At 38.3% G+C, this 15,351-nt stretch overlaps 1 protein-coding gene across 9 annotated transcripts in view; it reads right to left on the bottom strand.

Moving 5' to 3' along the window:
• LPP (LIM domain containing preferred translocation partner in lipoma) overlaps positions 1 to 15,351 on the bottom strand; it is a 618,933-nt gene that overhangs the window by 305,561 nt on the left and 298,021 nt on the right. For all 9 annotated transcript variants that reach the window (XM_054585111.1, XM_054585106.1, XM_054585114.1 and 6 more), the window contains one exon: positions 12,986 to 13,108. In XM_054585111.1, the coding sequence (XP_054441086.1) occupies positions 12,986 to 13,108 (123 nt within the window). The remainder of the gene's footprint in view (positions 1 to 12,985; positions 13,109 to 15,351) is intronic.

The raw sequence follows: 15,351 nt of genomic DNA, 5'->3' as shown, positions 1-15,351 counted from the left end.
AATAGATAAAGGACAAGTTCCGATTATTTTTAAAAGCAGATTAGAAGAGAAATCAATATAGGAAGGAAATAAAAGGATTCTATGCAAAAGGTTACAAGCTGACAATGCCCTACTTCCTCCTGAAAATAGTTAGAAAAGTCAATATTTACCTCAGATGAGTGGAAGAAAGATGTACTTATCACAAAATATTTTCTATTTAACATGATATTACATCTGATAAGTTGGATGAGTTTGAAAAAAAATTGTACAGTATTTCATAATTTACACAGCAATTTAATGCACAGTATGTCCTTTACTTCTCACAAAACCATATATGGTAAGCAGAGGAGGTAATCATATGACTGAAGAAAATGAGGTATGGAGAAATAAATAAAACAACTACATTTTATGCTTCTGAACGTGGAAGAGATGGAATTGGAATTCCAGCTTTCAACATCTAAAGGCTTAGTCCAAGAATTGCAGATGCAAATCATTCTCAACTAAACACAAATTCCCCAGATTCTGTCAATTTACTATGAAACCAGGGGAAGACACTTTTGTAAGTTAGAGTTTCCTTCTTCCGAAAATGAAGACATTAGGCCAGTGCTTGTTGCTGACACTGGCTCAAGCCTTAAGAGACAAGAGGAGGAAGAGGGTGCTGCTGACAAAGTAGCTGGCAAGTAGCTTTGAAGGATTTGAAAGTGTGGTCTCAACATCAGCACCACCTGGGAACTTCTTAGAAATACACATTCTTGACGCCCACTGCAAGCCTACTGAATCAGAGACACAGAGTGGAGCCCGCCACTGTTTGCATCATAAGCTGTCCAGGGCATTCTGAACAGTCACTTGAACCAGCTGTGACAAGTGCATAAGCTATGAGTCATCATTTTTGGTTGTTTTAACGCCAACCTAATTCAGTTATCAGAGTGATCACTTGTAATCCACAGAAATAGATGTAGATAATTCAGGCATGTGTCAAGACTGGTTAACGCTATAAATCTGGCTTTAGAGTCCATGTATCAGAAACCATGGAAAGAACCAAAAGGATTAGACAAAGGCTCAGGAACAGCCAGATGCACACACTTTGCAATACTGTAAGAATGATGTTTAATTTATATGAGATAGATCATCTGTTTCAGAGATTTACAGTGATATCACAGACCAAATTTACCTATCAATTGTATTACATAAAACCAATAACTCAGGCAATTTAAGAAAGATCATCCATCTCCCAATAATAAGATCTGAAAATGCCAATAGTGCTAACACTATGCCAAACACTGTTCTAAGTGCTTTACATTTGGTAACTCATTTATTCTTCATTATGAGGTAGATAGCATAATGATCTTTATTATAAAGATGAAAAAACACAGGCATAAAAAGTTTAAGTGACTGATTTCTACACGATTAGAAAGCAGTATAACTGGAATTTGAATTCAAGACCATCTGGTCCTAGAATCTATCATTTTAAATACTATAATATACTTCCTTTTTTCAAATAAAATTAAACTCCATGAAGGTGGTTTCAAATCATCCTGAATACCACAAATGTAGGTGCAAATTATATTAACGACCATGGATTTGGTCCTTCAATGTGCAGGTACTTCCCTCTGGTTGCACAGGATGACTCCCATCAACATCAGCCCAGTCTTTAAGAAAAATCTCCTACAGTGAAATAATAGAAGCACAAAAGGAAAAATCAATCATTTTTCTTTTATACAGGGCCAAAGCCATACCAACTCAATAGTCGAATCACCGTGAGAGATCATCTCCTTCTTCAAGTCCAATTTACAAATACTGAAACAGTCCCTGAGCGGTAGTGACTACCCACTAGATACCTGGGCCAATCATGGAAATTCTGGACCCCTTAAATAATTGTTCTCAGAATCCTAATCAAGTTATTCCAGTTGCTTGTTTTTAAGAGATAACACGTTCTTTGCAAGGCTGAGGAAATAAAGTGTCCTCCTGCTTGACCTGCACACTGTTTCATGTATAACCCAACTTGGTGATCACCCAGGGGCCTATTGATAGTCATAAAGACCATCTTCCAAGGGTACTGGAGGTTTTCAATAACAATTTTAATAAATAAAATATTTGTATCAGCTATCATGGCAAACAGCACTGAATGGTTTGAGGCTAAGTAGTTTGCATTAGGAACAGGAACAGTAGCTTTGAAGGACCCTTAAAGTGTCGTCTCAACATCAGCACCATCTGGGAACGTCTTAGAAATACAAAATTATTACCAAAATTCATTGATAATGATGATGGTGGTGAAAGCAACAACAGTAACAGTGTTATTACATGCAAGATAAGGTATTCACACATAATGCACGCACCAATTATTTCATGTGGTCCTTGTGTCAATTCTGAAATGTGTTATTAACTCAGGTTAATAACTGAGATTTGGAGAATTTCAATCACTCACATGGTAAATGCCAGAGTATAATTTCAAACGCCTGCAATAAAGGGATGCTTGCCATCTTCTAAGGCAGCCTACGCTGAACTTCAACTGCCCTTACTGTTAGAAAGATGTTGTCTTTACATTATATTGCTGACTGCCTTTCTCAGCTTCTAAATACGAATCTTTCTTCTGCTCTCTAGAGCTGCAGAGAAGTTTGATCCGACCTGCCGAGATTCCTATTCAAGGAAGGATAGGAGGCACAAACGGCCTCCATGGCATCCCGGCAAAGTTCTACCTCTTCCTCTTCAAGCAACATCTTACATGTGCCTCTTCCCTGGGATGTATATTCTCTGCTGTACCTGTCAATTTGTACTCTCCCAATAGACTGTAAACTTCTATAAGGCAGGGGCCATGCACAAATTTATGTGTGTATTTCAGGCACACTTCGCAATAAAAGCATTTCATTTTTTTCAGATATAACTCACACACCATAAAATCTACCTTTTAAAAAATGTATAACTAGTGGTGCTCAGTATATTTAAGAAATTGTGCAACCCACATTTCTATCTAATTCCAGAATATTTTAATTATTCCCAAAATAACTCCTGTACCCAATGGTAGCCACTCCTTATTCCCCCCTACATCCAGCCAGTGGAAACTTCTAATCCTTCTCCATCTATTGTTTTGCTTATTCATATAAATGAAATCATACAGTATGAAGTCTTCCATGTTATAGCATGTATTACTATTTCACTCCATTTTATGTCTAAATAATATTCAACCTCATGGATATATTGCATTCTATTTATTCATTCATCAATAGATATTTACGATGTTTCCACTTTTTGGCTATTATGAATAATGCTCGTATACACATAGATGTAGAGGTTTTTGCACAGACATACGTTTTAATTCTCTTGGGGATAATAGAAATAGAACCACTTGATCATATTTTAAATCTATATCTCACCTTTTGAAGAACTGCTAGAGTTTTTTCAAAGTGGCTGCGCCATTTTACAACCAACCAGCAATGTATGGCAGTTCCAATTTTACTATATCCTTACCAAGACTTTTTCTTGCCTCTCTTTTTTAGTAAACCATCTTAGTGCGTGTGCAGAGGTACCTCACTGCAGTTTTGATTCGACCATTTTCTAGATGACAAATAATGCCAAGTATTTTCCCTATGCACATTATCCTCCTGGAAAAATCCACACATAACTTCTGACTCTCTCAAAACTTATCTAACAATAGCTATTTTTGACCAGAAGCCTTCCTGATAATAGTCAATTAATACATATTTTGTATACATGTTAAACTAAAGAAACGTAACTAAGAAAATCATAAGCAAGAGAAAATATATTTACAGTATTTATTTTAAAAAATTTGCATGACGTGAACCCATACAGGTCAAATTTTGTGTTATTCAAGAGTCAACGGCATTATATCTTCTAAGCAATGAACGCAGGCTATTTTTCCACTTATTTAAGTCTTTAATATCTTTCAAAAATTCAACAAAGATTTTATGTTCAACTAATAAAGAATAAAAGAAAAAATAAATAGATATGTGTACAAGCCAATCAAAGAATAAGAGAATCCAATCATCTCTTGGAAAAACAGACACGATGACCACCTTCTTGAATCCAATGCCCTTCTCAGAAAGCCATCCTTTACCAGTTTTCAACATACATTTCAGTTTTCTTCTCACATCTCCAGCCGTAAATTCTATTGTTCTTTCTCTTTTGCCACTCTGAGGTGATGGACAGAGGCAGAGAGGTGATGGCCTGAAGGACCCATGTCCATTCACACCCTTCTTTCTCCAGGAAATGGGCCCTAACACAACTACAAGCTGATCACCCGGATTCTGCCTCTTCTTTCTCCTCTTGCTGGCTGTAAGGTATGATTTACTAGTCACTGTAAAAGTAGACTTCATCATGAACAAAGTTAGACATCATAACTTTTAGCTATAATAGGCTCACTGATGAGAAAGGAACTCTAAACTTAGAATACATAGAATATTAAGTCATCCAGGATGCTGTTTATAAAAAGTGTTTCCTGGCTTTGACTGTCTTTGTAAGAATCAATTTAACATGTCGGCCATTTGGGACATAAAACATCACTTTGTGTAGGTTGGGTAGCTGAGAAAGCCAAGAAGATTCCATATTGCTAAAAAGCTTAGCATCTCTAGCAATACCTGAGTAGTATCATCTTCCAGTATTTTCATATAAGTGGTATGATATCAAGATGGAATTAGGAAAAAAAAATCCACACACCAGGCAAGGGCTAATGCATCTGACTACTAGTACTTCAAGCTTTCTGAAATACCACATTTCTTAAAAGGAACAAATAAATATTCTACCCTTTTAGCCACTTTAAATTTTATATTTTATTTATATCACTTAGTATGTTACTTTAATGGATCTCTTGTTTACCATCAACATAAGCTAAGAATCCATTTAGAATTACATTTTATTTAAAAAAAAATCTGAAGTTTACATATTTTAAGATGTTCAAGGCACATATAGATATAAAATATATTTCCATTAAAAAATCATGAGTTAGAATTAAGCCATTAGTTTTAAAATGGCTTGTAATTGGCATATACTTATGACATAAATATCAGGTCAGGAGGCATCAGAAACAATGTGGTCAAGGAAGGAGGACATGAATCATAGAAACTCAAGAAGAGTCATATGATAATTCTGCAGATATTTTTTCCTGAAAAAAGGAAGCATATATCAATTCATCAGTCAGTAACCACTTGTCTTCTATCATTGAGTCCAATAATTTATCACATTGATCTTTGTATTAGAAAACACTGAGTAACATAATGGTCCTTCCTTTTCAGCAGTAATGTAGAGGATACAGAAAAGAACCTGATGTTTATTTTTATATTATCATAATAATAAGAGGCTAGAGATAGTATTGAATTATAATCCAAAATAACATCTCAACCAAGTGCATTGCTTTCAAGTGATATAAGGCAATGCGGTGCAAAGATGAAGCCAGATATTTTAGCTGAATCAGTGGCTACCAATAAGTTGCCCTAACAAAATTCATTTGCCTCTGCTACACTTATTTTTTATTGGTGTACATACATGTTAATTATGGAAAAATCAGAAAGCAGGTATATTTTGTCATTCACTAACTCGATGTCAATCCAGACTGGGTTCACTCTAACAGATTCTAAGGTGTAGATACTTATATCATTACTGGATTTAATGACAGCATTTATTTATTTATTTATTTATTTAGCAAGTATATATTTGCATGCTTCCTATTTTCAGGAAACAAAAGATAATCTTGCCTTGAGAACTTCAGTCCGGTATTTATCACAATTATTTCTTTGCTGTTCAAGCTTAAGACACTCTACACTTTTATATTGTCTCTATAAGGTAAACTCTGTGAGGTAAAATTATTAGAATTTTTAATTTGAGTTATTTGTGACTCAGGACAACAAAACACAATTCCATTCCCTTCAGTCTTGAACCCCAATATGACAGCATAACTTAGGCGCATAATGGATTTGGAGCCCAGGAACCAAAGAGAGACAAATTCTAAAATGTACACACAGCCCTGTCTTCACTTAGAAACAGAAACAGCACCTGCTGGCTCAACAGCAGTGTCTACCCATGTGTACCTTTCATTTCAATAAAACTCCAGTTTACAGTTTTATAAGGAATGTGTAGGCTTAAATGATGAAACATAAGAAATTAAAGTGTCCTATTTGTAATTAATATAGTCATTGAAAGTCAATATATAACTTTCTTTTTAATGTTTCCATAGTATGCAAAGAACCTTAGTAGTTGTATACTAATGTAATATTTTGTGTGGAGGACAGGCCAGTTACTCACCGCGACAAACGGTGATATCTAGGATTGGTTATTAACCACCTCCAACCTTCTGTCTAGAGAGACTTTTGTTATCATCATTATACTTTAATTTGGCTATAAAGTATTTACAAGAAATGGGTGTCAAAATGGACAAAACAATGACGACATCTTAACTGAGGTATGGCTTTTTCTCTCAAAACATAATACTCCTGTGTGTTTGCCACAGTAAAGTCTAACCGTCTTGAGTACAAAAAGAAAAAAAAAAATGCACACACACATGGCTGGATTTGTATTTTGTTGTTTATTTTCGTCTTAAATTAAAAAAAAAGTGGGGAACCATGGGGTTTCAGATGAAGGCTGCTACCAAAATACATAATTAAATAGTGGGAAAGGAAGAAAGAAATAGGGAAGCTAGTCCTGACAAGAAAATTCTTTAATTTTGCAACTGTGTGCTTCTGCATGGACATAGAGCTAATTATTTCCACTAAGTTGCTGTTATAAAATGAAGAAGCTCAAGAGGCAGCTTTGTGTGTTTCTTTTAAGCCCATGCCTGAATTGAGTGATTCAGTGGAACGTAACAGAGTCATCCCTGAGTCAGTCTTGCAAACAAATCAGAGCTAAAGGCTACCACAGGGACCATGGCCAGAGTACCAAAGAAGACACCCCTGCAACACCCAGGTTCCAGAGGAGCTGGTTTCTCCAAGGTAGTCGGCAGCAGCTACCTGCTCAGCTGCCCCCATATTCCTGCTGGGAACTAACCTACACCATACACACCAAACACGCTCTTAGACTGGGGCATGTGACATGGGTATTTTTTGTAAAAAATTTTTGTAAAGGTGCAATCCACGGCTGATTTTCAGTCTAAATTCCACTCTGGAAATGTTACATTCAAAACAAAGATTTAAGGTTAACTTTATTATGCTCATCATATATGACACAAACACAGTCATTGTCTTCTTAAAAAGGAGGGGGTATAAACGTTGTGATGCAATTATATATAATCTAAAAATTAATCATCCTTCATCAAACCCATGGCATGCAACTGGGAGTCAGCTCCCTGGTCCTCCACCTCCGCCCTGCTGCTACTTAGCTGCTGGAGTTTTCTGACAGGTCCAGACTAATTCAAAATCACCCAGATTTTCTATACATGAGCATTGAAAGAATTAGTTCCTTTTTTCTTAAAACAGTACCTTTGCACATTTCATTTTGCAGGTCTCCAGGTGGTATCTTACATACAAGCTTCTACAATGCTTCAACTTTTACAAGGACTCTCAAAGAAAGCTATCAGTAAGCAGAAGATACAGATACATTGACAATTCCTTTTTTTTTTTTTTCAGCAAAGCATGGTATGCTCCTAAATTTTTCCCAGAAGAACACAGGAAGAGGAAGATGACACTATCCACACCTATTTCCAACAGCATGTTCTAAGACCCAGTTCCTATCTCATTTACCAAGAAATCCAATAGAGAACCAGCAAGGTCCCAATCTGCAGGGATAGTCCACATGCACCTTGTCACGCAGTATCAGCATGTTGTAGCTTCCCCCTCCCATAGGCCTACATGTTTGGGTTGCACTAAATAATATGAAATATTAAAAAATTTAATTACTAATTAATCTCCCCTGTAGCTGCTCATGACTCTTACAAGCTAGAACAGGAAGCCCAGGGGAATAGAAGATCCACAGCACCACAGGCTCCCCCCTGATTCTGCTGCCTGTACCCCCCCGGGCCACGTGCATTCCTAATAAAAACCCACCATACAACACACACACCTGAAACAATTTCTCAGGCTGCTTCAGAGATCATTGCTCTGTGAAAGGAACTCAGCGGGGAGTGCTTGAGATTGCAGTTAAAGACACTGTACATGTGACCAAAGAACATTTATGTACTCAGTTCCCAAACAGACTAAAAAATTGCAATACTTTTTAAATGCTTTAAATGAGGGAGACAAATACAGAATTTATAGGATAATCAGCATTCAGAAAAGAAAAGCCCCAAGCCTTCAAAGACCTGAAGCTTTAAAGCAAGTTCCAGACTCAAGCTAATAATCCCAAAACAAAATGGGAAGGATTGAAGGAACTATTGCTTAAAGCCAACATCTTATTTCTTGTAAGACTGGAGCAATGTGGTATTTCTGCAAAGGTGAATAATTGTAGTTACCATGCCCACTTTAGAAATAAAGGAAGCTCAGAATAGTAATGTGCACAGTTCATACAAATGGAGCTCTTTACATGTCATTTAAAATTTGCTAAAGTACTTAGTCCCAAACCCACTGTAACCATACACACCATCATCTCTAAATTCCACCTCTTGCTATGAGAGGTCTTGGACATGAAGAGAGCTACATACATACTAAGTGTACACGATTTCATCTGCCTACCCCTTTGCATTCCACATACCCTGTACTGCATTTGAACTAACATGTCCTTCAAACAGGCATTCACTTTCAGCCATGACTGGTGTGACTCAGTGGACTGAGTATCATCCTGCAAACCTAAAGGTCACAGGTTCAGTTCCTGTTTACAGTACATGCCCGGGTTGCAGGCCAGGTCCCAGTTTGGGGCATGGGACAGGCAACCAATAGATGTTTCTTTCATACATCACTGTTTCTCACCCTATCTTTCTCCCTCCCTTCTCTTTAAAAATAAATAAATAAAACCTTAAAGAAAAAAAATAAAAAGACGTTAACTTTCAATGGCCCTTGGTTTCCTCATTACACTTACTCTCACACCTTGAATCCCATGCCTTCCCCACAACATAGCCAAGTAAACTCGCAGGCTCTTTGTTCCATGCAGTCCTCCCTAATGCCTCCCTAGAAAAGTATAAAGTATAATGTTGATATTTGCTATTTTTTTCCTCCAATTTCAACATCTGGTGAGTCACGTCATGGCCCAAAGTAGCACAATGTAGCCAGTCTTTTGTGGTCTTTTGAGTAGTTTATGTGCTTGTCTACTCTGTAAGAGTAAGAATTACTCTCAAGGGGTGTCCAAACTTTAGGCGTCTCTGGGCAACCCTTGGGCCACGTAGTAAATACATTGAGACAAGTAATCACACACAAAAAAATTCATAATGTTGTAAGTAAATTTATGATTTTGTGTTGGGCCGCATTCACAGTCTTCCTGGGCTGTAGGCAGCCTGCGGGCCGCGGGCTGGACACCCCTCCAGAGCAAGGATGTATTGATACTAACTTTCATGTTTATAATACCTGATCTACAACAGGATCTCATAAATGTTAGGTGAATGAATGGAAATGTGAAATTAAGCCACATTTTCCAAGTAAAAATACAAGTAAGTTGAACAGAGGTTGGGGAATCTCAAAGTAGAAAAGTGCTCCTTTAGAAGAAAGAAGAAAAACGCCTCATGAAATCTATTTTCAAGTACTCAGACAGTTTTCAAAGTTGTTACGTGAATAAAGCTCCTTTAGATCTCTAGCTGTACAAACATTCCACGTATGTTATTATTTTCCCCTAGATCCATTAGTCAAAGCAGCCTTACAAAGATGATTCAGAGGTAGGTTTGGGAAAGTACACAACACACACTTGAATAAAGAGAAATCACAGACCTACTAGCCTACTTTAAGTAGTCAAGTGATTCAACGGGTTTTGTAATTTGCTTTGGATCAAAAATGAAAACATCAAAGTTGGACATTAACAGTGTACATTTCTAGGACTTTTCAGGTACCTTTTAATTACAACACAACACAATCTACTGCAGACATCATCTTTTTTTTGGCACATATTTTTAATATTTTAGGTGTGTGATTATCATTCTTACAGCATATAATTATGTTAACCAACAAATACTAACACAATTAATTCAGTTCCACCAAGTGAAGGTCATTCAGAAGAATAAGTCCCAGTCAACTCTTGCTTTTCAAAATTAGAATAAGCCCTGGCTGGTGTGGCTCAGTGGGTTGAGTGCTGGCCTGCAAACCAAAGGGTTGCCAGTTCAATTCCCAGTCAGGGCACATGCCTGGGTTGCAGGCCAAGTCCCCAGTAGGGGGCGCATGAGAGGCAACCACACATTGACGTTTCCCTTCCTCTCTTCCTTCTTTCCCTCCTCTCTAAAAATAAGTAAAGTCTTTTAAAAAATTAGAATAAGAAAAAAGTTAGAAAGGATCACTCTTTAATTTCTGAGTGGAATAGGCTCATTAAAAGTACATTTTTACCTTAATTCTCAACTTATTCTAGTTAAGGATTATCATTATTAGTGTTTTAAACATTCTGAATGCTTTTTTCTTTTTATGTGAAAACCTCAAGGGACATTGTTACTCATATGACTGTTTCACAGATTTTGTCATTGAAAAAATATTTTAAAAATACTGACACCCTCAAAAAAAAATACTGACATCCTCAATATGGTTCTTGAACTTAAAATCAAACACAGGTGTAAATTCAGGGTCCAGCTGTGCTCACATTGCAGTCATATGTCCTATGACAAGTCACTTATCTGCTTAGTCTTAGTTTCCTCAGCTACAAAATAAGCACATCATCAGTATCTGAGACTTGAGATAGTTATGCCTAACACAAGTGAGAATGTATATGAGTGCTTTACAATGACTACAGCGCTGTTCAAGTATCAGTGATTATGAATTTGTGTGCACAGTATGACTGTGCAAACAAAAATGTAGCTACTAAATCAATGCATTAAAATGAAGACGTTTAAGGGAGGTGTATGTAGACACAGCCTTAAGGAATGAAGGTTATTTTGAGCAAAATCCTCTAAACAAAAGCTCCTCAGTTTATATTAAGGTATAAAGATTTAGGAGAAAAAAGATTACTCAAAAACTCTATTTTCCCCATTTTTTAAAAAAGGTAGGGAGTCATAGACAGGTGATTCCTGTGGCAAACTCAGCAGCCTTGCTGTCCGAGGAATGGAGCTTGAGGCTCGCACTTAAGCGGAATAGAAAAAATGCTTAACATCACACAATGATCAGAAACTCTGAAGCAAGCTTGCTAGAGAATTTCTCAGACCTGGGCCCATCCTCCTGCATCTTTCCAGAGCTCATCTTGCTTACTATTTTCATTTCTTTGGAATGAAATTTAGTTTTCCCCTGCATGAGAACCCCCCACTATTCCCCATTATCTATAAAAGAAAAGCCAAAATCTGAATCTGGCATTCAAACTTCCCCCTCTGGCTGTCGGAGGGAAACCTCGCTCCTGTAGCCATTTCAAGACTTCAATGCCCTCATCCACAGACACCTGGCAGCCTGCACCTTTCTCCTCTATGGCTCAGGCTGTTCTCCTTCATTTCTCCATCATTGTCCCCATCCTTCTATCTAAATACACAAGTCTTTTGATAAATCCTCTCAGGTTCTGCCACCTTCAAAAGTATATGTTACTCTCTTCTTTATGTTTCTGCAATATCTGCCATAGTTGAACTTACACTATTATGGGCTCTTCGTAGATGACAATGGGGTCCTATATACTTCCTATTCAATCATCCACTTTTATTCTCCTATCGGTTCCCCCACAGCGCCTGCTACATGCCTACAGCTTAGTATGCTTATCAAAATTAAGTGCATTTCCACTACCAACAGGTCTGGTGAGGCCAAGAGCAAAGAGAGCTAAGGAAGAGCCAAGCTCCAGCGTGTTTTGCTAGTGCCCCCACATAGCTGACAGTCTCGTTATATGTCTAGGAAAGGTAATGGGAATATGTCTAAAGAGGGAATATGTCTAAAGCGCTGCCACCTTCTGCGCAGTTCAGTGTTGAAATGACTGACAGCAGAGAAGCAGGGCTGGTTTTTAATTCATGAAAGGAACCATTGTGAATATAGGAGCTGCTATTCAAGAACTGGAGTGAAACTCAGCATGCCGTATGCACTGTCACTTTGTCAAGCAAGTATCACGCAAGAGTCTAACAACACAGTGACAACAGTGCCAGTCCAACGTTTGCATCTAGAGTTCTACCGGCTGTCTTCTGAGGACCCAGAGTCCTAAAATCGACTTGCCTTTATTGTCTGAAGATCTGACAGAAAGAGAGAGCAAATGGCCACTGGCGATGGAAGCTCAGCTTCTGAATGTAGAGAGTAAACTCCAGTGCAGGGAAATAGCCAAGCTCCAAAGTAAGTAGGTAAAAAAAAAAAAAAAAAAAAAAAAAAGCATACACAAACTGGTAACATGGCACCGCCTGCACTTAAAAAAATATAGATTAATAGTTATCACAAAATTCTGGCAAGACTGAAGAGAAACCAGTGTACTTAAACTGCCAATATTAGCTATTCACAACCTTTGGAAAGAAAAATAAAGAAAGCGGTCATACCCCTCAATGTAGAAATCCCACTCTTAGGAATTTGAGGCAGGGAAATAGTTCCAAAGAAAATATCCACGAACATGTCCTTCGTAGTATTACATACAACCACAACCAAAAAAATGCAAGCCCACCTCACATATCCAACATAAAGAGTTTCTTTACAAAAGACATAATCCTTGCCTTAACAACATAGCCATGCCAAATTCTATTTGTGAAGATGTTAACAACATGCAACAAAATATCCACATACTCAAAGCTAGAAAAAGAGCTGGGCAATAGAACAAGAAGAAAGTTAATTTTCATATTTTTTTAATAATGTTTTTGTAGTAATTGAAACAGAAATTGATAAGATTAATTTTAAAAATTTCTGTTAACATATCTCGGTATTAAATAAAAAGACAACTAAGACTATTGACTCTGAGAAGATAAAAAAACAATAGGGCCTAGAAGCAGCACCCTGTACCTTCAGCTCAGTGTGGACTATTTGCCCCTGGCCACGTGGGGGCCTTCCCAGACCACTCTTACCTGCGGGGGCCGCGGCTTGTAGGGAGAGCTGCTCTCGAGGTCAGCCAAGATGCTCGTCAGCGAGTCGATCTCGGCATCCAGGCTAGAGCGCCTCTCCTCCAGGGTCTTGCCTCCGGGATTTCCCTGCCAGGAGTGACATAGACATGTTCAAAAAGGAAATGTTCAGTTCTTATTGATATCAGTCTGACCTCAGATTTCTCAGGTTATAGAGTGGGTTTGCCCAAGGTTTTCTGCATCATTTTTTTCCCCTTCTTATAAAATTTCAGGGAAGTGGTCTGAAGTAAATTATCCTTTTTTTTTTTTTTTTGAGAAATAAGAAAACTCAGAGGAATAAGGTGATTTTCCTAAGGCCACACATTTATTTTTTGATGAGTATAAAAATGAAAGTAAGTAAATGTCTCCATCCTGTACTCAAGGAGCAGATTCAACTGGAAAGATGTTGCAAGTTCTTTGTGTTCAGAATTGCTTAGAATGATGACGTATTTGTTGGAACAGGAAGGGCAAAGGTGGGAGACATAGTCCAGGGAGAGAGGAATCCGTGGGGATCAATGGACATTAGGTGAGGGCCTGTGTGACAGACAGTGATGGCAAGTCCCAACCAATGAGTCTACAAATGAACTGCAAAGGGACTATACAGGGTTCGGGCCAAGGGGCTGCAGAAGAAACATGTGGTCCCTGATTTGCAAGCTAGGACTTAATGGATTTCATATTTCAATGTCCCATGTTATCAGAAGCACCACCTTCTACCTGCACTCAGAATCGATTAGAGGTGAGTAGAAGACAATACAACCACAAGGGCATCCACGGGCATTGTGAGAAGGTTCAGGAAAACAAGCAGTTTGCCTACAGGATAAGGCAAGAAAATAATAAAGTGAGGTGGCCCTTTTACAAATAAACAGTGATCATGGATTTTAATGGGTATGTCTCTTAAGACTCCAACAAGAAACCAAAATTCATCAGCAGTAAGATCCAACAGAAATAAAATCCTGGGAGGTTAGTGTAAACTAATAGACCCTATTGAATTTGTCTCAGGCAGTTAGATATCAGGATAGTGTCTGGAAAAGGTCAGAAAAAGCATTAGCCAAGAAACCAGAATACTCTTGGCTACAACAAAAAATAGGATACCCTGACAAGCTAGCATTAGACTTTACAGTCCTCTAAGTAAATTTATCTTTCTAGTAAATAGGCTGTATCAGGCAATGATAACATAACAGAATTGTCTAATAAGACCAGTAGCTCCTCTCCTCACCAAACCACCTTCCTTGAGTCCTAGAACTGATTTCAGTCTCTTTATCAGATAGCTCTAAGGGAATGCGGTACATCAGCTTCTTGTGAACTTGGCCAGCAAGAGTTAATCCCTGCAGATTTGATCTAACCCAGGCACAGCAAAAGCACCGTGGGCCCAGGCCCCTTGCAGCCAAGCCTGATGTCTGCTGTCTGCCCCAGGGGGAGCTGGCATCTCTCTCTGAGCCCTCTTTAACAATGGCTATCTTTCACACATCTTCTAAAGCAGCCTTCTCATCATTGTTCTCCTTCAGAATGTATATGCATGATCTCTCTATGGCACTCTATCCCTTCACCTGTCTTACTTTTCTTCTGCTATCCATCATGATCTAACATTACCATTTATGTGTACTTGTCTATCATCAGTTTCTCCTAGGAGCATGCAAGCTTCATGAGGATAAGGACTTTGTCAGTTCTGCTCCTTGTTCATTCCCCAGAATCTTGCCAAGGGCCTGACCCATGGAAATGTTCAGTAAATATGTTTAAATACATAAATGAATGGATAATGACAGACACTGCCATAGGTCTTAGTAACCCTTTTCATACCAATATCTTCTGGGTAAAAACAGCTAGTGGTACAATAAGAACAGTGGATGCTCTCGTAAAGAAAGTATATATTACGTTAGAGAAAAGGAGCCACAAGGTTCAGTGTGCATTTGTATGCACACCTGTGTGTCTATGTATTTTACACTGTATGGCCCAGATCTGAAGGTTGCCCTTGTGAAGAATATGAGAGTTTCCTCAGCTCTGTTGCCACAGCCAAAAAATGTAAATAAATGCAAATAAATAAATAAATACAGGTTGATTAGGTTTTCTCAGAGCCTGAATTCCCAGTTTTACCTAACCCTATAAGGACAGTAGGTCTCATCAGGACAATGGAGGGAAGGATTGAGTGGGGTGGCGGGGGGCCGGGCAGGGCTGGGAGAGCAGTGGGGGAAAAACCGGGACAGCTGTAATTGAACAGCAAGAATAAAAAAAAGAAAGAACAGAGGGTCTTTGCCCTAGAAACAGATGCTTTGAAAATGCTACTCCTGCCCTGGCTGGTGTGGCTCAGTGGACGGAGTGCAGGCCCGCGAACCAAA

This window comes from Pteronotus mesoamericanus, unplaced genomic scaffold (assembly GCF_021234165.1).
Source record: "Pteronotus mesoamericanus isolate MK-2021 breed Mesoamerican mustached bat unplaced genomic scaffold, CSHL_Meso_final contig_82, whole genome shotgun sequence".
Classification (NCBI taxonomy): domain Eukaryota; kingdom Metazoa; phylum Chordata; class Mammalia; order Chiroptera; family Mormoopidae; genus Pteronotus; species Pteronotus mesoamericanus.
The sequence above is the reverse complement of the archived record's forward strand: the minus strand, read 5'-3'. Positions and strand labels throughout refer to the sequence as shown.